This window comes from Macaca fascicularis, chromosome 9 (assembly GCF_037993035.2).
Source record: "Macaca fascicularis isolate 582-1 chromosome 9, T2T-MFA8v1.1".
NCBI lineage: Eukaryota > Metazoa > Chordata > Mammalia > Primates > Cercopithecidae > Macaca > Macaca fascicularis.
The window spans coordinates 76,294,517-76,317,901 of NC_088383.1; the positions used below are offsets into that span (position 1 = coordinate 76,294,517).

Genomic DNA, 23,385 nt, shown 5'->3' on the forward strand with positions numbered 1-23,385 from the left:
TATGTGTATGTCTGAAGGAAGGAGGTTGGCAGTGTGCGCAACGTGTGAGGGGAACCCCACTCTCCAAGGTTCCAGTGGCTTTAAAGGTGTCCTCGAGAAAGTAAGAGGGACAGGGGGACACTTGTTTTCCTTCCTTCCTTCCCTCCCTCTCTTTCTTTTTGCTTTAAAGTATGCTGAAAGGACACTTTGAGCCAAATCTGAATGGCTCGGGCAGGGCTGGGGCGTGGGTGCTGGCAGGCGCCGGAGAGGCGACATCTGGCCATGGGAGCATTTGTTTCAAAGTTCGAGGCCGTTCGCTCGGGGTCAAGGTCAGTCGGGCGGGCCGTTCGGAGACCAGCCCCGGCGTTCCAGGACCGTTTCCGGGGCCCAGCCAAGGCGTTGCCGCAAGGTCGGGGGCCAGCGCGAGTGCTGAGTCACGCCCCGTCCGGGAGCGCCTCGGGTCGGTAACTTGGGAAGACTACGAAGCCGGAGCGGAAGCCGGAGCGGGAGCCGGAGCGAGAGCGCGCGGGCGCGGCCGGCAGGTGAGATCGCGCCACCGGGCGGGCTCTCGAGACCCCGGGCGCCCCGGGCGGGACAGGGACCCGGAAGAGGAGTGAGCGGATCAGAGGCCTGGCGCACGCCGTTTCAGGCGTGGGGAGGTCCGCGCAGTTGTGGCGCTGTGAGGAGAGGGATACTCGGCTCAGGCCCGCCCCTCTCCGTCTTCCCCAAAAAATGCAACAGGGAGATTTGCTCCTGGCCGAGGGCAAAGAAAACTCCACCCTCTTCGTTTGGCCCCTAAATTCCTGCTAAGGTTTCCTAAGGAAGATGGGCTTAGGCCGGGAAGGGCAAACTGGGGAAGAGGGAACACGGGGCGAGTGTAACCCGGATCCTGCGAGGACAGTCCGAGGGTCCGCTGGGTAGAAGCTGCCGGTCCGGACAGAAGCAGGTGTGAAAAGAAAGGGAGAAACCTCGGTCTCTAAGAGGAAAGGGATTGGAGTTACCCCAGTGTCCATAGGCTCGGGGGTTTCACTAGGAGGTCTGCCTCTCCCTTCCCGAAGCCCTGGGTGCTGCAGGGACAAAGACCAGAGGTGAGTAAACTAACTGATGGGACGCGTGCAGTCGACTGGAACTGAATTAGTGGGCGATATTGGGGCTCTCCTTCCAACACCACCTGATCAACACACCCTGCCTTTCCCTACAGCGGGAGTCTTTTTGACCCTGGAATTTAAGGTGAGGGTGGGGAAGGGTAAGGTCTCTTGGGAGTTGATGATCCTGTAGGAGGACAGGTGTAGGGCAGAGAGTCAGACATAGTTTAGGATGCGACTTCCAGGTTTCCGGACTCTGCGCCTGTGTTCAAAAGCCTGTATCAGGGTCCAGTGTGCATACATGCACCTGCCAGAGAGCCCCGGGATCTCAGATCCCACATGCCCTCACCCCAGCACCTACAGAGGAGTTCTCCAAGGAGCACAGTGTGTCACCAAGAAGGGCACTGAGCCCCAGCCAGGGTAGGGTCTTACTCAGGACTACCCACCCCAGAAATGATGGGCTGGGCAGGCCAGTGGACTCCAGGGCCAGCCTGGCTTTGGCTGGTGGTGAAATGAAGCCAGCATCCAGGTACAGGTGATGGGCAGACCACGGGGACCACGAAGTAACTGGCTCTGAGGAGGATGGACAAGTTGCTTGGCCTAGGTTTTCTGTGGGGGAGTGAATATGACATCCAGATGAATCTGTCTGCCCCAGAGCTGCCCTCTCCTGGGGGTAAAAGGAGGCTGCCTCCCTTCAGACTTTGAGTCCCTTTTCAGAAATTGGTCTTTTGGGGGTTCTGTTCTTCAAGTAGTCCCTGAGGGGCTGGCCATAGAGTGTCCCAGGGAGGGAGGCCACCCAACCCTCTCCATCCTGCTCTGTCCCCCAGGTGGAGGAAACCTCCATGGCGCTGTGAGTTGTACTGTAGTGGCCTTCTCATCCGGGACGGCCACTCTGGGAACGTAGCTCTCCAGAGGTTGATGTTGAAACCTACCCTCTGCATAAGCCATGACGGCTCAAAAAGCATCGTGTTTTATTTGTAATCTTTGTGAAGCAATAGCGGAGCAATTCTGGGATGACATTCTTGCTTTGATCAGAGCCCACACGGTTCCCGCTGTGTGTCTTCTGAGGCACGACCTCTCAACAGCTTTGGCATAAATGTAACTTCCTGGTTTTTCAGTAGTCCTATGGGCTGCTTATTGTGGAAGAATACCCTTGAGATCAGGGTGGATGCTCTTGGCAGAGAAAACAGGATTGACTGAGCAAATGCTTGTGTAAATCAGATTGTGTATGTGTGTGTCTGTGTGTGTGTGTGTTGTGGGAGGGAGCAAAGGTAAAGTTACTGAGGAGTTCCTGGACAATCAGGGTTTTTGTTCTGTTCTCTTAGGCCTTCTTTTAAGCTAACTTCCTGAACGTAGACGGACGTAGTTAAGATTGTCTGTGATTCCCACCGGGGCTTTTGTGTTCAGTTCAAAATCAGACGGTGGATTTAGCAGTTCCTCAAAAAGTTAAACTTTGAGTTACCGCATGACCCAGCAATTCCACACCTAAATATTTATACTAAAGAGGATTGAAGACCGGTTCACACAAAAACCTGTACACAAATGTTCATAGTGGTGTTATTCACATAGTCAAAAGGTGGAAACAAGCCAAGTGCCCGTCAGCTGATGAGTGAATAAACAAAATGTGGTCTATCATACCCCAACGATGGACTGTTATTCAGCCAGAAAAAGGAATGAAGCACTGATACATGCTACAACTCGGATGAAACTTGGAAACATTATGATCAGTGGAAGATGTCACAAATGAAAAGCCATGTAGTATATAATTCCATCTACATGAATTGTCTAGAATAGACAAATCTGTAGAGACAGAAAGAACAGTAGCTACCCAGGGCTTGGGTAGGTGGGGTACAGGATTTATTTTGGGGGTGATGGAAGTGTTCTGGAATTAGATAGTTGCGATGGTTGCACAACCTGGTGAATACACTAAAACCCATTGAACTTATGTCTCTTTTTTTAAAATTTAAATTAAATTTTTTTTTTTTTTTGAGACAGAATCTTGCTCTGGCACCCAGGCTGGAGTGCAGTGGCATGATCATGGCTCATTGCAACCTCAACGTCCTAGGCTCAAGCGATCCTCCCACCTCAGCCTCCTGAGTAGCAGGGACCACAGGCATGTGCCACCATGCCTGGCTAATTTTTTGTATTTTTTGTAGAGATGGGGTTTCACCATGTTGCCCAGGCTGGTCTTGAACTCCGGAGCTCAAGCACTCTGCCTGCCTTGGCTTCCCAAAGTGTTGGGATTACAGGTGTGAGCAAGCCTACATCTCATTTTTTTTTTTTTTTTTTAAAGATGGGGTCTCGTCTAGGCTGGAGTGCAGTGGTGCAATCATAGCTCACTGTGAGCTTTCATCTTAGGTGGTAAATTGTATATGTGAATTCTATTTTGATTAAAAAAATTAGATGGTGAGAGGTCTGTCTTGTTATTAAAAACTTATTATTTCTGCAAAAATGACATATGCTTGTTTGAAAAAAATTCAAACAATACAAAAGCTTAAGGAAGAAAATAAAAACATCATCTATGACCACTATTAGCATTTTGGTTCAGAGAGCAGGTTTGATGTGTTCAGAATTGAACTTGGGCAAGTTGTTGAACTTTTTTCCAAAACAAAGAGAAAAAACTCACATATTAAATGTGAAGATATGGGTAAAAGTGCAACAAATGCTAACTGCTGTAATCGTTACATGTATATGTGTATACATATTGAGGTGGATGTGTCTTGTTGGACAAAAATGGGATTAGGTTGTACACGCTTCTGTTGCCTTTTTGGGACCGGGCAAACTAATCTGCATTATAAAATATATAGAATAAATGGCTGCTGTGTATTCATTGCTACTGTGTGCCAGGCACCGTGCTAAAAGACTTTACATAAATGATCTCATTGAATCTTTTCCACAACTCAAAATGACAGTGACTCACACCTGTAATTCCAGTACTCTGGGAGGCTAAGGCAGGAGGATCCCTTGAGGGGCCAGGAGTTCAAGATCAGCCTAGGCAACTAGCGAGACCCTTATCTCTACAAAAATAAATAAATAAATAAAAAATTAGCCAGCTCAGGAGTTCGAGGTTATAATGAGTTATGATCGTGCCACTGCATTCTGGCCTGGATGATAGAGCAAGACCCTGTCCCTAAGAAAATTAAAAACAAGTAAATAAATAAATAAATATTGCCTGACTTTTTCTCTCTCTTTTTTTTGAGACAGGGTCTCACATTGTTTTCTAGGCTGGAGTGCAGTGGCATGAAGCACTGATACATGCTACAACTCGGATGAACCTTGAAAACATTATGTTTTGTGTCAATCAGATTGTGTATGTGTGTCTTTGTGTATGTGTGTTGTGGGAGGGAGCAAAGGTAAAGTTACTTACTGCATCCTCAAACTCCTGGGCTCAAGCAGTCCTCCTGCCTTTGCCTCCCAAAGTGCTAGGATTATAGGCAGGAGCCACCACACCCAGCCCTTGCCTGACTTTTTCATGGACAGACTTTTTGTATAAAAACATCATTCACAGGCTGGGCACGGTGGCTCGCACCTGTAATCCCCAGCACTTTGGAAGGCCGAGGCAGGCCGATCACTTGAGGTCAGGAGTTCGAGACCAGCCTGGCCCACATGGCAAAACCCTGACTCTACTGAAAATACAAAAAACAATTGGCTGGGTATGGTAGCACATGCCTGTAATTCCAGCTACTTGGGAGGCTGAGGCAGGAGAGCTGCTTGAACTCAGGAGGCAGACGTTGCAGTCAGTGAGCCGAAATCCACTGCACTCCAGCCTGGGCGATAGAGTGAGACTCCATCTCAAAAACAAAACAAAACAAAACAAAACATCACTTACCCTTTAAAAATGACTGGCTACACAGTACTGCATTGTATGGGTTTATATTATCCTGTAGTCTCTCATTGGTGGCAGTTTCCATTGATTGATGGAGTGTCACACAGGTGGAGGTTTGCACAGCACTACTGCTATGTTAGAACATGTAACTGGACATCCACTAATTCCATACGTGCATTTTCATCACCTACAGGGTGTGTGGCTGGAAATACAGCTCTGTGGCATAAGCCCTTGCTTTAGGTGTCTGGCCAAGTAGATCATCGTCAGGCAGAGGGGAGTTCACTGTCCTCTGGGGCCAGGCAAGAACCGACACTGGCAGAGCCAAGGAGAGTCAGTGTGTCCAAGAGTATTGGGCAAGGGACTGCCAAAGAGGCAGGGTCAAATCTGCTGGAGAGTCACTGGCCTCCCTATTCCACAAGTAAGGGTGGCAGGGGTCAGTAGAGGAGAGAGAAGAGAGCAGATTGCAGGAGAGACCTCAGGCAGCATGAAGAGGAAAAGTGCCTCCCCTCCCTGGCCGTGCTCTGGCCTGGGTGTCCCCTCAGGCCCCAGACCCTTCACAGGGAACCCCGGAAAAGCAATTTGCCTTCCTTGGGTGAGGCAAGAGTTTCCCCTTTTGGGGAAGCAGGTTGATGATCCTAGGGGGTCAAGGGCTCGGCTCCTTTGATCAATTCATTGCCCCTGAGGTCCACTCTGGGGTCTAGACTTTCCTCCTGGGGAAAAGACCCCATGAAGGGCCTGGGGCGGGCTTGTCTGTCCACCTGGTTGTGAAAGCTGCCCTGGCATGGCAGGCTGTCTGTCTGTGCCAGCCCCTGTCACCTGTCCTCGGAGCCTCCCCACCTTCTGCCGCAGGTACTGTGAACTCTACAGCCCTCCTCCCTTCCTGCCACTGGGCCTCTGGCCCAAGTTGTTTCCTCTGCTAGGAAGGCCTCCTGATCTCGATCTTTTTCAGGGCTCTAGGCTGTCCTTTTTGAGTGTCCCTGGGTGGTCCAGTGTGACCTGACACACAGTAGACTCCCCTATCCCTATACCTGGCAAGCTGCATAGCCCCTCTTAGGGGCCATGCCCAGCTAACTTGGAAGTGGGACTTTCTGGGTGTTTTCTTGACCTCATCCCTGGCTGACAGCCCCGAGGGTAGGACCCGGCACAGAGGGTTCCACGCTGCCAGGGGCTGGTGAAACACACGCCACCCACGGCCTGCCTCATCACTGCCTACATTCTCAGGCCCTGCGCAGCTCCTGGTGTTCACTGTTACCTCTGGCTGAGCCTGTGGGCCCTCCTGGGTCCTGGTCCCTGGGAGACATTCCCTTCTGGCCCAGTTGGCAGAGGCCTGAGGTATGCTTGGGATTAGCTCTAGACAACCCTTCTGAGGGCTTAGAGAAGCCAGGGTGGCCCTGCCTGCTGGGGGGCTTGTCTTGGGTCCTAATCACTGCCAGGGCTCAGCTTATTCATCTGTAAAATGGGTATGTTCAAGCCTCCATGCTTTGGGGACCATTTGACCCTTGAGAAACAACTTTAAATCCCCTCCAATCCGTTGTGTCAGTGCCCTCCCTCCGCTATACCGTCCTCCCCCAGGGGAGAAGTTAGGCAGTGGACATTTGAACACCAGTGGGAACAGTGCCCGGAGTTCTAACCAAAAGCTGCCCCGTAAGTGTGGGATGATTTGGGGACCGTCTTGGGGAACCACCACCATGTCTTGGAAACCAGTGTGTACGAGGACATCTCGGAATATTATAACTGGTTGGGACTTATAGTCCCTTCCCATTATAGGGGGTAAATTGAGGCCCAGAGAGGGAAGGGGTTGTGCCCCAGGCCCGCACAGACGGTCAGGGCAGTGCAGTAGCCTTCCAGCAGCCTGAGGGTCCCAGATGAGCTGGAACACACTTCCTTATGAGGCCGTTCAGTGGCTTGATGTCTATCCTTCAAGGATGACCTCAGAGTCTATATCCTCCTTCGCTGACACCCCCTCCAGTCCCCCTTCCTGAAGCCCACAGCAGCTGTTGAGCCTCTCTGGCTGCTTTCTGTATAGTGTGAGCTTGGTTTCTTTTTCTCAGCATCTCCCCCCAGCAGCCTGGCTTATTTCTGCCTCTCTTTAGGGCTCAGCACAGCCAGGAGGACGGTTGATTGCCTGTGACCTCTCAGGGTCTCAGCTGCAGTCAAGAGTGCCCCTCAGTGGGCTGCGCGGCTCCTCCCACACCAGCAGCCCTCTGCCTGCCTGAGGCCCACACTGCAAGCATCCTTCTTTGGGGTTCTGCTGGGCTGGAGACAAGGCCTCTGGTGCAGCCCCAGGCCAGTCCCTGAGCCCTCCTCTGTCTGGGGCAGACTCTGGGATGCACCAGGTGACCCTGTTTACCAGCCTTCCAGGCTGGCTTGGGGAGCCCAGGCAACTTTGCTGCTGTAGGGGCCAAGGCTGTTGAGTTGGATAGAAGGCATACAAATTTATTCAATGTGTATACACAGGAGCCTTCAGAAGGAAGACCCAACCCCCAAAAGAAGTACAGAAGCTTATATACCATCTTGAGGTCATAAAAAGAAATGGGGATTAGGTGTGGTGGCTCATGCCTGTAATCCCAGCACTTTGGGAGGTTGAGGTGGGAGGAACACTTGAGCCCAGGAGTTTGAGACCAGCCTGGGCAACAAAGGGAGACCCCATCTCTACCAATATTTATTATTTTTATTGTTTTATTTTTTTGAGATAGGGTCTCACTCTGTGACCCGGGCTGGAGTACAGTGGCACAGTTATGGCTCACTGTAGCCTTGACCTCCCCAGCTCAAGTGACCCTCCCACTTCAGCCTCCCAGTTAGCTGGGACTACAGGTGCACATCACCACGCCTGGCGTTTTTTTTTTTTTTTTTGTAGAGACAGAGTCTGTCTATGTTACCCAGGCTAGTCTGGAACTCCTGGGCTCAAAAGACCCTCCTGCCTCAACCTCCCAAAGTGCTGGGATTACAGGCATGAGCTGCTATACCCAGCCCCATCTCTACAAGTAATTAAAAAATTAGCCAGGCATCGTAGCACACAGCTGTGGCCCCTCCTTCCTACTCCATGATCACAGTCCTTAAACCTGGACCTTAAGTTGGTGACCTGTGAGCTGGGCCAAATCTGGTTGCAGTGTTTGTTTGATGCAGTGCTTAAAGAATGTTTTTTGTTGTTCCTTTAGATGTGGCCTATGCTTGCCAGTTCCCCACAGGTGTGCCCACTGTTTCTTGTTATTGCACCTCTTCCCAGCTTCCCACATCATTGACACTGCCCACCTGGTTATTTGACTTTGTAAGGTCTGCCCTCATAAGGGCAGGGACCATATCTGCCTGTTTGACCACAGGATACACAACACAGAGCGTGTCAAAAAGCAGGAGTTCAATTCATATATGTTGTTGAGTGAACATTATTCCCCTCTTCAAAAGTCTTTTTTTTCCTCCTGCCCCACTGCAATCTCTCCCAAAAGTCTTCGATGAACTATATCAAGTGAAAAACAAACGTGCAGAACACTTTATTTAATGGGTGCAAAAAATAATTGTGATTATAGGTGCATAAGCTATCTCTGGAAGGAGTCATCCAAACTTGCTACATAACAGTGGATGCCTCTGGAGAAGGGAACTCGGTATTTGGGGGAAGTGGGATACTCCCTTGTTCCTTCTGAATTTAATTCAAATTTTATAAAGTTGGAGTTTCATTAATCAAAGATTTACCTCATCTAAAAAGGTCAATTCATGATTGAGGCCTCTCTCACTGTGGGCCCTGCCAGCCCTCCCAGCCACCCTGACACTGATGGGCTCTCCTTTTCCTTCCCAGCAGTGCCTGGTTCGAGATGGGGTCCCAGGTGTCGGTGGAATCGGGAGCCCTGCACGTGGTGATTGTGGGTGGGGGCTTTGGCGGGATCGCGGCGGCCAGCCAGCTGCAGGCCCTGAACATCCCCTTCATGCTGGTGGACATGAAGGACTCCTTCCACCACAATGTGGCCGCCCTCCGAGCCTCCGTGGAGACAGGTAACGTGCTCCCATCTGGGGTTGTCTCTGTGAGGGTGGTCTTGTCTCCACTCTGGGGCTTGATTTTAGGGCTGGGGGTGGTTTTCTCCATTTAGGGCAAAGTGCCTGCATTCCACTATCAGACAAGTTCTGGAGAAACTCAAGGTCTTTGGTCTTAAGTAGCCACCATAATGAGACTCTAGAAGTAAAAGCTTGAGCTTTTCTGAGGGTCTGAGGCCCAGACTGGCGTTTTAGGAGATAGGGGTACCCCAGGCATACGTATGGCCTGACCCTTTGGTCAAGGGCCCCCCTGTTGGTGTGCAGCTTGTGAAAGGTTCTGAGTCACTCTGGCTTCCCGTGGGCAGCCTAGCTCTGCCCTATGACCTCTTCTGTGTCCCTTCCCCAGGGTTCGCCAAAAAGACATTCATTTCTTACTCGGTGACTTTCAAGGACAACTTCCGGCAGGGGCTGGTGGTGGGGATAGACCTGAAGAACCAGACGGTGCTGCTGCAGGGCGGTGAGGTGAGTAAGGGCCAGCCCGGCTGCCAGCAGGCTCAAGGGCCCACTGCAGGGCCTGGGCGGGATCCTCCAGGGTTAAGAGAGAGCTAGGCTGGGGGCAGTGGCTCATACCTGTCATCTCAGCCCTTTGGGAGACCAAGGCGGGTGGATCACCTGAGGTCAGGAGTTTGAGACCAGCCTGACCAACATGGCAAAACCCTGTCTCTACTGAAAATACAAAAATTAGCTGGGCATGGTGGTGGGCGCATGTAATCTCAGCTACTCAGGAGGCTGAGGCAGGAGAATTGCTTGAATTCGAGAGGCGGAAGTTGCAGTAAGCTGAGATTGCACCACTGCACTCCAGCCTGGGTGACAGTGAGACTCCATCTCAAAAAGAAAAAAAGAAAAGAGAATGCTGTGTGTGAGCCCCAAGCCCTGCCTGGTGCTGGGCAGATAGTGGATTCCTCATAAACAGAGGCTTGACCACAGCAACCACAAGAATATGGTGGCAGATATTTCTTTTGTAATTCCTGCATGCCAGGCCCTGTTTGTAGCCTTTACGTAAATCTCATGAATGTTTTCTGTGCCTCTATGGGGAAGGTGGTATAACCTCATTTTACAGAGAAGCTAAAGGGTTAAATGGCTTGCTTAAGATCCCACAGCTGGTAAGAGACTGACCCAGGATTTGAACCCATGCAATTTTAGCCCAGAGCCCGTGCTCTAAAAGCCAGTGTCCCAGACAACTTCCAGGCTTGGCCAGCCCTCGGCTCTGTCTAGAACAAAAAGTTAGGCACACACATGGTCCCACATCTCCTGGATCGGGATGTCACTGGGGCAGAGATTTCCCTTCACTCATCTGTGTGTTCCCCCACCTCACATGTGCATCATGGAGCGTGGCACACACCTGCCATGACTTGAGCTCCATTGACAAGCTGCCACCAGCTCAGGATAAGTGTCACGTCCAGCCCACCCCCACTTGGTGTTTGAAGCTAAGGGGGCATCGACAAAAGGAAACACAATTCCTTTCCTTGATGAGTATGTGATTTAGTGTGTCCCAGCTCTTCTTGAATTAATGGGGCCAGATAGTTTCCTGGTTGGAGAGATTACTGAGTGTCTCCTAGTCCTGCAGTCTCTGGCCATGCGTTTTAGAACCCTGAAAGATTCCATGAGGGCATCCCGGAGGTTCAGGGGAAAGTGGGGGCTGAGTGGAGTCCAGGCCCTCCAGCCCCTCCCATTGGAGCAGCTCTGTTTTTGTCAATTTTATATATTTAGGCTCCAAACAAGATTTCCTTTTCTTTGTTTAAAATTTTTTTTAATTAAAAAAATTTTTTTTATTGTTTTTGAGACAGAGTTTCGCTCTTGTTGCCCAGGCTGGAGTGCAATGGCATGGTCTTGGCTCACTGCAGTCTCTGCCTCCTGGGCTCAAGCGATCCTCCCGCCCCAGCCGCCTGAGGAGTTGGGATTATAGGCGCGTGGCACCATGCCCAGCTAATTTTTGTATTTTTAGTAGAGACAGGATTTTGCTATGTTGATCAGGTTGGTCTCAAACTCCTGACCTCAGGTGATCTGCCTGCCTTGACCTTCCAAATGCTAGGATTACAGACGTGAGCCACCGCACCCAGCCTAAAATTTTTTTTTATTTTTAATTTAAAAAAATTAAATTATTTATTTTTTATTTTATTATTTATTTTTAATTTAAAAATTAAATTAAGCTGGGGTCTTGCTATGTTGTTCAGTGCAGTGGCTGTTCACAGGTGTGATCCTGCCACTGATCAGTCTTTCTTTCCTTTCCTTTTCTTCCTGGCGGAGGCAGGAGGAGGGTTCTTCTAAAACATCCGGGAGGTTCTGCGCTAACTCCCTCGGGCAGTGTCCGATCCTGCAACCCTGCCTCCTGCCACTGGGCTGCCCCTTCCACTGCCATGCTGGGTGGCTCCCGTTGCCCCTGAGTTCTCCATGCAGGAGGTAAACTCTGCTTCCTTAGGTCTTTCCCCAGGTTCTAGTGCCATCCCTTCGGCTAACCAGTGTGGTGGTTTCACTCGGTCCCATGGGGGCTGCCTCGGGTGCCTAGAGAGGCCTCTGCCTGGTTTGTCCCAGCTGGCAGGCCAGGAGTAGGATGCAGAGGCCTAGGCCTGCCCTGCCCTGCCCTACCCTCATCTTTTGTTTTGGTCTGTCTCAGGCCCTGCCCTTCTCTCATCTTATCCTGGCCACGGGCAGCACTGGGCCCTTCCCGGGCAAGTTTAATGAGGTTTCCAGCCAGCAGGCCGCTATCCAGGCCTATGAGGACATGGTGAGGCAGGTGAGCTGTGCACTGAAGGCATGGGGCAGGGCAGGCAGATGGGAGGACAGCTGTGGGGATGCCTAAGCCTGCAGCTGGGAGGCCATGGGGGTGTTCAGAGCTGCTGGCTGTAGCCATAGAGTTGGAGAGTCACTAGGAAGAGACTTTCCTGGGAAGATACCTTGAACTTGCTGCTAGAGCCAGGATGTGGGCACCCCAGACCTGCTCATGTTGCCCTTGGTATGTCTCTTACTTGCCTCTCCTGGGGCTTTTCATGGGTGCCCTCCGCTCCTGTTTTCACAAGGCTCTGTGTTGTGTAGAGCAGGCTTAGATCCACGATCTCAGGCAGTTTCCACAGCAATTCTGCGAGGTGGGTGGGAGGAAGCACATTTGGACCCAAAATGTGGAAAGGGTTCTCTGCCCTCCTTTGGCCCAGGGAGCCACACCACAGGCTGAACCAGCAGACAGGGGTGGATGCGTAGGTGTGTTTCATATGTCCCTGTTTCACGTGTCCTCTTCTCCAGGTCCAGCGCTCACGGTTCATCGTGGTGGTGGGAGGAGGCTCGGCTGGAGTGGAGATGGCAGCAGAGATTAAAACAGAATATCCTGAGAAAGAGGTGGGCTGGGCTGCCTTGCCTTGGAACTCTAAGTGGTTGGCTTTTCTCTGCATTATCTTAGGAACATCAGGAATTCGCTCAGGGCAGAGAAGTCTGGAGCTCTATTCACATAAACTGAGAGTGTGTATTTCTGCCAAGGTGCGATTCTCTAGGGGATTTTTCCTGCAGAGCTGGGATCCTGCAGCACCTGACCTTACAGAGCTGCTCAGGGTGTGTCTTCTCTCAAGGAAAGATCCTGCCCTCTGCTCTAACCTGGAGGATCAAGCCCAGGGGCGATACCTTGCAAAAGCCGAACTTCTGTGTCACCTTCAGAATTCAGGCCTTTGTGATATAAATGTATATTTGATTGCCTCTTGCTGACAACCAGCTTAGACAAAGACACCTTCAGTTGTTGCTTTGGTCTCTGCCTGATACGGTAGCCCCTGCTCTGAGCAGCCCCATGGTGGTGGGGAGCCTGCAGCACAGCCCCGCTCTGCCCACACTGGGGAATGACTGTACAGCACTGCCTTCTACCCATGGGTGGGAACAGGGAGGGGACATCAGCCTGCCCTGTTGCTTTCTCATGCTCAACGGACAGAGATCCTACCTGGCAACCTAGTGAGAAAGAGGAAATCCTGGCACCCTGTCCAGGCTTGGCAAGGGCTGAGTGATAATCGTCATTACAGGTCCTCTAGGCGAGAGCTGGCTGGCAGTTGAAGCCAGATGGGCTTCTGAGAGCCACGTGGGGCCTGTGAATGGATCTTTTTTCCTCAGGGAAAGGCAGATTGGTTTTGAAAAGAAAAATCCATAGAGGATACTTTAATTATATGGCTGTTCTCTGACAAATTGTTGGAAATTATGATGAGTGATTGATATAGTTACAATTCATTCATTTTGATTTATGAGGGTTCTATAGGGAAAAACCAAACTGTTTTTCTCTCTACTCACTGCACACTTCTGGGATGAGATCTGTGGGTTTTTTTCCCCCACTGACCAATTCTCTGACAACAGCTGGGTGTCCTACAGTTCAATTCAATTCTGACACTACCTGGCGTTAGCGCAGACCCCACAGGTCAAGGGCTCAGTCCCACGATCCTGCCCCAACTTCAGACATCAGTTGCAAGTCCCCAACTTACCCACGCTCTGTCCCACTTGGCTACAAGACAGAGATTCTCATGACTCTCTCCTTGGGTTAAATAATTTGCTAGAGCAGCTGAAGGAAGCCAGGGAGACAGTTTACTTGCTGTTGCTGATTGATGATGAAGGATGTTTTAAAGGATAAAAATGAACATTTAGATGAAGAGGCACATAAGGCATAGTCTAGAAGGGTCCTGAGCACAGGGGCTTCTGTCCCCATGGAGTTGGGGTACACCACTCTCCTGGCATGTGGACATGTTCACCAACCTAGAAGCTCTCTGGACCCTGTACTTTAGGGATTTTTATGGAGGGTTCATCAGGTAGGCAAGGGTGATTATGACCTCAATCTCCAGCCCCTCTCTCGTCCCTGGAGCTGAAAGTTCCAGACTTCTAAGCTGGCTTGGTCTCTGGTGACCAGCGATCATCCAGGAGCCCATCAGGAGTAGCTGCATTAGAACAAAAGATGCTCCCATCACCCAGGAACATCCAAGGAGTTGGGAGCTCTGTGTCAGACCCTCCCATCACTCAGGACATTACAAAGATCTCAGGAGCTCTGTATCAAGAACTGGCATCGAGGACCAAATATTAGAACAAATGATTCTCTCTTAGTACCCCAGTTTACAAGGGTTTTAAGAGCTCTGCATCAGGAACTGGGGGCAGAGACCAATACATACCTTTCTTCTTTGTTTCTTTTTATTTTGAGACGGAGTCTAGCTCTGTCAACCAGACTGGAGTGCACTGGCGCGATCTTGGCTCACTGCAAGCTCTGCCTCCTGGGTTCATGCCATTCTCCTGCCTCAGCCTCCCCAGTAGCTAGGACTACAGGTGCCCACCACCACGCCTGGCTAATTTTTCTTTTTTTTTTTTTAAGTAGAGATGGGGTTTCACCATGTTAGCCAGGATGGTCTCTATCTCCTGACCTCATGATCTGCCCACCTCAGCCTCCCAAAGTGCTGGGATTACAGGCGTGAGCCACGGCGCCCGGCCGTCATTTCTTCTTATTTCACAGGGGTCAGACCAGTCTGAAGTAGTAAAAAAGTTCAAGTAACTCAGTAAAATATCCACATGTTTAGGGTTAGTAGACAATAAGGGTAGTAGCAGTCACCCTTTATTAAGGACTTAATATGTTCTGAGTTACATGCTTTATATATGTATTTTTGCTCATCATTACACAATTCCTATGAGTGGGGCTGTTTGTGCCCATGTTAGGGAGCCTTTGGGAGGTGTCCAAACGAGTATCAGAGATGGGATTTCAACCCAGGCAATTTGATGTCAAAGCCCAGGCTTTGAACATGATTACAACATGAGGTGCCCGGGACACCTCCCTGTGTTGTCCCAGACAGCAAGTAGACGTGCCTGGAAGCGCTAATTTTAAACCAGCTTTAATGTTGACATCAGCCTGATTGACTATTGGAATGTCCATGGCTTGTATAATTATAAGTGCCCAAGGATGCTTGAAGATAATTTTCCAGGTGGCCCTAGGTGAGGTGTAAGTTGTGATGTGTTGCCATATTGGTAGTCCTCTGGCCTGGGTGGGTACTGAAAGAGTCCTAGTCTAGAACATGTGGGCTTAAGCCCAGCTCACCACTAACTGGTTCTGGCACTGGACAGATTACTTCTCTGGGGCTTCAGTTTCCTCATCTGTAACCTGGAGGTACGAGTGGAGGTGGACATTCGTGCAATGTTTGTGTTTGAAGACTCGGGGGCTCCTTCTCAGGCCCTGTGGTCGTTTTGTCCGCAGGTCACTCTCATTCACTCCCAAGTGGCCCTGGCTGACAAGGAGCTCCTGCCCTCCGTCCGGCAGGAAGTGAAGGAGATCCTCCTCCGGAAGGGCGTGCAGCTGCTGCTGAGTACGTGCACCCTCACCTCCCTCCCTGCCCCGCCCCGCCCCGGCCTGGTGAGATGTGGCTTGGAGGCTTGGTCACTGCCTCCAACAGGAGGGCGGCTATAGTCCACCCCAGGCTCTCTCTTTTCCACTTGTCCTGGGGTGGAGCATGAAGCGCTCAGAAGCTGTCGTGAGCATCAAAGCCCATCTGAGCCTTGTCCAGCTGGAAGTTGTGCCCGTCCCTGGGCAGGGAAGAGGGCCTGGTACTTACGGGATTTCCATGTCCTGGTTATTGCTTTGGATGCAGTGCAGATGGTGGGATGCCTGTCTGCTGAATTTTTCTTAAGTGCATCTGAAGGATTTGCCCTGAATATGATGTCTCTGTGGTCGAGGGAATAGGTTTATCGGTTTGTGTTTTGAGAGTTGTGAGGAGTGTGGCCTTCTTGTAGAGCAGGGCACAAGACCCACCCAGCATATGCTGGACAGAGGGGTTCTCTTCCAGTGCTGTGGCCCCTACACTTCACTGCACGAGGCTCCAGCCTCTTCTTTTTTTGGGAGGGTGAGGCATCTGCCCTGTGAAGGGCCCGCGTGGCTGCCTCAGCCTCCTTTTGGTCACTGTCACTTTAGGCAGTGAGTGTAGTGAGCTGGCTTCTCTTTCTCTGGCTTTCCCCTTTGTCGTGGTGCACTTGGAGCGCTTGTCCTGCCTAGTTAGGATGGCGTGGCTGGCATTTAGAGAGGCGTGTCTGTGGTCTTCCGCTTTTCTGAGAACTTCTTGGGAAACAGCCTCGCTTCCCTTCAGGAAGTCCTCCAGGGGCTTCTTGGAACTTTTCTCCAGCTGGACCCCTTGGGGCCAGATGTCCAGATCAGCTTTGTGGGCCATAGAGTGGACTGAGGGAGGGGCATGGTGGGAAGACGGGGTACAGCCATTGCCCAGTTGGGCCCCAGAGGTCCAGGCCCTCCCCAGGATCAGCCTTGGCTTGGGGCCCAGGCTTGCTGGGGTCCCCCCTTTCACCAGCCTCCTGGTCATGAACCCCCTTCTAGGTGAGCGGGTGAGCAATCTGGAGGAGCTGCCTCTCAATGAGTATCGAGAGTACATCAAAGTGCAGACGGACAAAGGCACAGAGGTGGCCACCAACCTGGTGATTCTCTGCACCGGCATCAAGATCAACAACTCCGCCTACCGCAACGCGTTTGGTGAGCAGGTGCCCGGCCAGGCTTCCCCCGTGCCTCCTTGCTCTTCAGCACTCTCTGAATGCCCTGCAGTGCTTGCCCCCAGGAGTCCACACCTTGCTGCCTTCCCCCTTTCTTCCCAACAGCTCAGACTTTAAATTCAGTGAGGGTCCACCCTTGCTGAGCTCTCCTCAGCTGTGACGATGGTTGGGTTCCAGGTGGCCAAGGTGACCAGAATCTTCTGAAATTAGGGCCGCCCCCTAGTGGTAAGAGATGGGAACAGGCGTCAAAGAGATGAGAAAGGTTGTTTTCTTTCTTTCTTCCTTACCTGGTGACAGAAGAAATTCAGGGTCAGGCATTCCTCTCTCCTGAGGTGTGCTGCTGCCCCCAAACCCAGATCCAAACATTTGGACTCTTGAGCTTGGATTGACTGGGGAGTGGGGTTGGTAACATGGCCTGGTTTCTTAAAGCTCGGTATTTGGGTATTTAGCTGGCTGGAGGTGGCAGAGGTGGACTGATGTGTGTTCAAGCCTTCATTTTTGAGCAGGAAACTCAGTGGCCAGGCCTGCTGGTTGCTTTGTGTCCTCAAGTCCCTGTCATTTACTCCCGAATGCCCTTTCCTGACAAGGAGCTCCTGCCTTTTGTCCAGCAGGAAGTAATGATCCAATCCCAGGAAAAGGAAGCCAGTCCAGGCTGTGTGTAGCGGTGAGATTGAGGGCTTATAAGGGACAGAGATCCCAGAATTTAATACCTAATTGTCCTAATGTTGTATTTTCAAATACAAGTTTTTAAAAGTCCCTTTAAAAAAGCAGTTTGTCATATATTAAAGCTCTGCATTTATTTTTAATGTTCCAGTTTTGTTTTTTATTTTTATTTTTTTGAGACAGACTCTTGCTCTGTCATCCAGGCTGGAGTGCAGTGGCGTGATCTTGGCTCACTGCAACCCCCACCTCCTGGGTTCTAGCGACTCTCGTGCCTCAGCCTCCCCAGTATCTGGGATTACAGCTGTATGCCACTAAGCCCGGCTAATTTTTCTATTTTTGGTAGAGATGGGTTTCACCATGTTGGCCAGACTGGTCTTGAGCTCCTGGCCTCAAGTGATCTGCTCGCCCCAGCCTCCCAAAGAGTTGGGATTACAGGCGTGAGCTACCACGCCTGGCCTGCATTTATTTTTAAAATCTCACGTTCAAAAGTAAATTCAAGACTCAGCTAATCACTGTAACTTGTAGAGAGTTATGTACATTTCTAAAAGGAGGCCTGTTGGTATTTTGACCCATTTCCACCCTGGCATCAGCAACCTTGCCTCTGCAGGAAGAGTTGTGAGGTGGAGACTTCAGGGGGGAGTAAGTTAGGTGGGAGGGTGGCCTCTAGAGCAGGCACCTCCAGGGGCTGGTCAGAGGGTGGTCTGACCAGCGTCTAGAGCTCGCCCTCACCTCCTCGTGGTGGCCACTTAACACAGCAGCTCAGTGTCTTGGTTTCGGTGTCATTTCTTCTGGCAGAGAGCAGACTGGCCAGCAGTGGTGCTCTGAGAGTGAATGAGCACCTCCAGGTGGAGGGCCACAGCAACGTCTACGCCATTGGTGACTGTGCCGACGTGAGGACGCCCAAGATGGCCTATCTTGCTGGCCTTCACGCCAACATCGCCGTGGCCAACATCGTCAACTCCGTGAAGCAGCGGCCTCTCCAGGCCTACAAGCCAGGTAAGAGAGGCCCCGTGCGCTTTGCAGTTTTAAGAGAGTTTGGGGTTAAACGTGGGGAAGCTTTTTTCGGCTATCAGATACCTGGCCACTAGAACAAACTCTCCAAGCTGGTGATGGAAACATCCCCCTAGAGCTCTTTAAAAATAGGCCGGGCGCAGCGGGTTTACACCTGTAAACCCAGCACTTTGGGAGGCCGAGGCGGACAGATCACCTGAGGTCAGTCACCTATCTCTACTAAAAATACAAAATTAGCCAGGCGTGGTGGTGCACGCCTGTAATCCCAGCTACTCGGGAGGCTGAGGCAGGAGAATAGCTAGAACAAGGGAGGGGGAGGTTGTGGTGAGCAAAGATTGCACCATTGCACTCTGGCCTGGGCAACAAAAGCGAAACCCTGTCAAAAAAAAAAAAAAAAAAATCAGGGCCTCACTCACCTTCCTAAAGGGATTTCACATTTTCTGGCCCTGAGTCCAAAGGCCTTGGGAAGGATCAGCACTCTGGGAGTTGCAGCCCCAGGAGGTTCAGTGAGGTTCTGGTTGTTTCTGTGTCTCTGCTTGCAGGTGCACTGACGTTCCTCCTGTCCATGGGGAGAAATGACGGCGTGGGCCAAATCAGTGGCTTTTATGTGGGCCGGCTCATGGTTCGGCTGACCAAGAGCCGGGACCTGTTTGTCTCTACAAGCTGGAAAACCATGAAGCAGTCTCCACCCTGATGGAAAGGCCGGGCGGGAGATGAGCTACCGCAGCAGGTGGGCGTACGGACTGCTTGGCGCATGGCACCCACCTGGCAAGTGCTAGAACGAATGCTGTTCTTCTGGAATAAGATGCCAATGATGTGGTGGCCAGAAATGCAACTTGCATAAAACAAAAGTGGGAGAGAGAGAGGCATTAAACAAATACCCCCTTAGAGGATTCTTTTTGGGTTTCGAAGGTGTGCTTGCCGCGGTGCTGGCTGAGCGGCTCATGCGTGCTGGCTGTGTGGTGCTGGGGAGGCCACGGCCAGCCCTCCCTCTGCACCTGGCTCCTCTGGGATGTGCATGCCTGTGCATGTGTTTGTGGTCATGACCTGTGTCATTTAGAGCTCTCAGAGGAGGGCAGAGAGCTGGGCTCTGGTGGCTAGTGTCTGTCTGTGAGCGCAGGAAGGAGAGCTGCACATTGAGAACAAAGAAGGGACCTGAGGTGGAGAGACGCCCTGCACCCCAAATTTCTGCCTTCTCATGGTTGGGGAGCCCATACATTCTGCAACAACCAGGGACTTCACAGGAGCCCTGTTTTCAATCCCCTAACTGGTGCATAATCCCTGTACTCCTTAAGCCTCATGGCCTTCCTACATTTCCACTTTATTTATTTTTGAGACAGAGTCTCGCCCTGTCATCCAGGCTGGAGTGCAGTGGCATGATCTCAGCTCGCTGCAACCTACATCTCCCGGGTTCACGTGATTCTCTTGCCTTAGCCTCCCGAGTAGCTGGGACTACAGGCGCGTGCCAACATGCCCGGCTAATTTTTTTTTTTTTTTTTTAAGTAGAGACAGGGTTTCACCTTGTTGGCCAGGCTGGTCTCGAACACCTGACCTCAGATGATCCATTCATCTTGACCTCCCGAAGTGCTGGGATTCCAGGCATGAGCCACTGGGGCCAGCACATTTCCAGTTTTAGATCGTAACTCCATACCGTAGGCTACATTTAAGAAGAGCTAGATAAAATTTCCCTTCTGGTTACCCCACCCTGACAGAGTGCATTTTTACATGGCTAGCAGGGGTTGAGACTGTAGCCTGGCCTGCCAGCCACTGGAGGTATTTAAGGAAGGGCAGATAATGTGACTCTCTGCGGGGTGCCATCTGCTTACCCATTAGCGAGCAGAGGGGGTTTCTGCGGGTGACCCCCAGCATATTTCTAGGTCACTCACGGGCAGATTTGTAAGTGACAAAACTCCAGCTGATGCTGGGGATGGGGAGACGGCCCCCCGAGGGACTTTGTGGTTTTGTGCTTCTGGTTTCCTGGCCAACCCCAGGGTCACTTGTCCCGAGGCCAGCTGGGCACTAATGTCTGCCACCGACTATGTTATGGTGTATAAATGACTCCTCTATTTGAGAGAGATCTTCCAATCCGGAGGAGCCCCTCTTGTACCGCCTGGGTTCAAGCTGCATAGCAGAAGTGGTTGATGAGTTCATCTGAAGAAATTCAGGCCCCACCTCCCCACCCTGCCCCTCCCTGCACCCTTTTGATGGTGGCCCCTGGGTACTTGGGCAGAGTCCTTGGGACACCAGCCTCTCTGGGGTTCTCAGGCCATCCCGTTGGGGCTGTTGCCCAGGCCTCAGTGAGTCGTGTGCCTCTCTTGGAGGATGGCTGTTCCCCTGGTGGCTTCATCCAAGGATCTGTCTTCATGGACCACGAAGGGAAGCCCACCTTTCTGGAGGCAGGACCTTCGGCCCGAGAAACACAGGCCCTGGTGCTATCTGACCTGAGGCCCAGTGAGGTGGGAATCCCAGTGTGTGAGTGACAGGCCTTGTTCTGTTGACTTACAATATTCTAGAAGGACCTACGTGTGGGGACACCGTTTTCCAAACTGAGGAAAATGTTGCAATAAAAGAATATGTTGTAAGAAAGACACTGGATCTTTTATTTTTTTCCTTTCATTTTCTTTTTCTTTAAAAAACAAAATGAAACCAAAAAAAAAAGCCTGAAGCAAAACCTTTTTAGGAGTAGTTACAGGTATTACAGGGGTGGGGGCGGGGGGCACTAAAATAAAAGAGAAAAGCACCAGTGAGATGTCTCCCATTTTCTCCTCTCCGCCACGGAACACGCATACCAACAGAGCCCAGGTCGCTTTTTGCCCTCTTCCCTTAGAAAAAGGAGGAACAGAAGATTTAAGAATTTTGAAAGGATTTTTTCTTGTATGAGTGTGTGTAAAAGTCGATGCTATAAATCTAAAACGAGGTCTGTTTTTTTAGAAAAGTTCTAAAACAACAGGAGGAAAACACATGGAAAGAAACCCTGCGCGGAGACCTGCTTCCTTACAGATGGAGGCTCTTTTGGAGGACAGTGTGAAGGGCAGAGGGCTCCCTGCGCCGGCAGGACCTGCCCGGCCGCCCTCTACTCCCCCGCCGTCACCCCTCCTCTCTCCTTTTAAAAAGCAAAACCCACTCTTGGGACTCGGGTGGTCCTCTGATCCCTGCTGGAAAGTGCAGCGGCTACTTGGTGTCGAGCTTGGCCATCTCCTGCACGTAGATGCCGATGCTCTCGCTGTCGAAGAGCAGGAAATACACGTTCTTCAGCGAGGATGCGCTCGAGTCATCAAAGTGGGCTGAGATGGCTTTGAGGGTCACCTGGGCCGCGGTCTGTTTGGGAAAGCAGTTTCTGTGCCAAAGCAAAAGAAGAGCTGGTGTCATTTTGGTCCCTGAGAGCCATGGGAGCATGAAGTACCTTTGTTTTTACTGGGTGGGGCCTCGCTGTGCACAGGGCTAGTCCGTGCATGATCTCCTTTGACCCTAGCCAAAGGGACAGCCTGGGGGTGGCAGGTGGGGCATGTTGCCCCCACTTTATAGGTGTCACACTGACTCGGAGAGGCACAATGATTTAATTTAATTTAATTAATTAATTTTGAGATGGAGTCTCTCTGTCACCCAGGCTGGAGTGCAACCTCCACCTCCTGGGTTCAAGTGATTCTCCTGCCTCAGCCTCCCGAGCAGCTGAGTAGTGCGCACCACCATGCCTGGCTAATTTTTGTATTTTCAGCAGAGATGGGGTTTCACCATGTTGGCCAGGCTGGCCTTGAATTCCTGACCTTGAATTCCTGAGTTTGGGAATTCAGGAATGTAGGAGGCCTGCCTTGGCCTCCCAAAGTGCTGGGATTACAGGTGTGAGCCACAGTGCCCGGCCAAGCATAGTGATTTTAGTCAAGGTCATAGGGTTGGCCAAGTGAAGAGTGCCCTGTGTTTTATTTTTTATTATAATTTTTTAAAATTAGTTTTTGTTCCAGAGTCAAAGTCTTACTCCATTGCTCAGGCTAGAGTGCAGTGGTGTGATCATAGCTCACTGCAGCTTCGAACCTCTGAGCGCAAGCAATCTGCCTCCTGCCTCAGCCTCCTAAGTAGCTGGGACTATAGGCATGTGCCTATAAAAAATTGTTTTTGTTTGTTTTTAATTTTTTGTAGAGACGGGTCTTGTTATGTTACCCAGGCTGGTCTCGAACTCCTGGCCTCAAGTGATGCTCCTGCCTCAGCCTCCCAAAGCTTTTGGATTTACAGGCGTGAGCCACCATGCCGGCTCCCTGTATCTGAGTCTATGTCATCTGACCAAGTCAAGCTTGGCTTTAAAAATGCTAGCCATTCAGCATTAAAAATACCTGGTCTTCAAAAAAGCAAACAGAAGTTTTATTAGCTCCCTCCAAACTGGTTTGTATGCTAACCCGATTGCTTAGTAAAGGGCAAAAATATATGCTCCAAACCTGTCTTCATAAGTCCTTTTTTATGCACGTATTATTTCATAGGCACAGGTCCATGTAATTTCAGCATTGTGACTCTGGGCATGGCAGGGTTGATGAAAGTTTGTTAAAGGCCCCAGGTTCCAGGGAGCTACTGATAGTGCCATCCACCAGACTGGGCCACAGCACCAGGTTCCAGGGGCACAGCCAGAGTGGTCATTAGGGGTCAGCGACAGAAACCCCTGGAGCAGGTCCAGGAGGGGCCTGTTAATAGTGATTCTTCCCATTCGCATGTATTCCAGCACAGAACAGCACTGCATGGTCTCACCGATGAGAGAATGCATCTCACAGCATCTCTGGGCCTGGACTGCTGAGACTCGATGCTGCTTGCCTAGGTTGAGACATGATTACAGCAGGAACCTAGGTCTCATGATTTTCCTCTTGGGCTTCCCAGGACACAGCTATAAACCATAGCTATATTATAAAGGGCAGCTCTCAAGATGAGAGGGTGTTCAAAATTAAAGCAATAGATTGGCTAGGGGCATGAAGGGAGAGGATATGTTGTGTGTGAGAGCAGATATCCTCATTACGTATCTGAAACAATGCCCAGCTGGGATCTGTGACAATCTAGTCATTGCCCAACCTCCTTTTCAGCAATCACTCGGGGACGGATTTTCACTTCTCTGGGTGTATTCGTCAAAGCCTCGAACTCCTGGCTCTGCAGTCTCCCAGAGCAGCAACGGAATTCCCTGGGGATTCTGGAGACAGAGGTTGGAGATGGGCGGCCTGAGATTCTGCATTCTGACATCGGTCACTGCTGCCTGTCTATGGACCACACTTTGAGTAGCAAGGCCTTTGAGCCTCGTGTTTTCTCATCATGTGTCCTGGACATGGACAGCTGGTGGGAATATGG

At 51.0% G+C, this 23,385-nt stretch overlaps 2 protein-coding genes across 21 annotated transcripts in view; one reads left to right on the forward strand and one right to left on the reverse strand.

Moving 5' to 3' along the window:
• The first annotated feature begins 403 nt into the window (after positions 1–403).
• AIFM2 (AIF family member 2) lies at positions 404–22,495 on the forward strand. Of its 20 annotated transcripts, none has more exons than XM_065520975.2 (10): positions 404–1,067; positions 8,684–8,874; positions 9,260–9,375; positions 11,528–11,647; positions 12,151–12,243; positions 15,101–15,209; positions 16,226–16,378; positions 17,854–18,054; positions 18,612–18,799; positions 21,001–22,495. In XM_065520975.2, exons 2-9 carry the CDS (start codon positions 8,697–8,699, stop codon positions 18,761–18,763), a joined length of 1,122 nt encoding a protein of 373 aa, XP_065377047.1. In that variant the 5' UTR covers positions 404–1,067; positions 8,684–8,696; the 3' UTR covers positions 18,764–18,799; positions 21,001–22,495. The 20 variants fall into 20 exon arrangements, with proteins under 20 accessions (XP_065377047.1, XP_065377044.1, XP_065377045.1 ...); XM_065520972.1 differs by having other exon boundaries at positions 404–521; positions 8,681–8,874; XM_065520973.1 differs by having other exon boundaries at positions 404–521.
• The window catches only part of MACROH2A2 (macroH2A.2 histone), a 59,207-nt gene continuing 56,467 nt past the window's right edge, over positions 20,646–23,385 (reverse strand). The window contains exon 9 of the mRNA XM_045361073.2: positions 20,646–21,406. Coding sequence (XP_045217008.1) covers positions 21,241–21,406 — 166 coding nt within the window. The 3' untranslated portion in view covers positions 20,646–21,240. The remainder of the gene's footprint in view (positions 21,407–23,385) is intronic.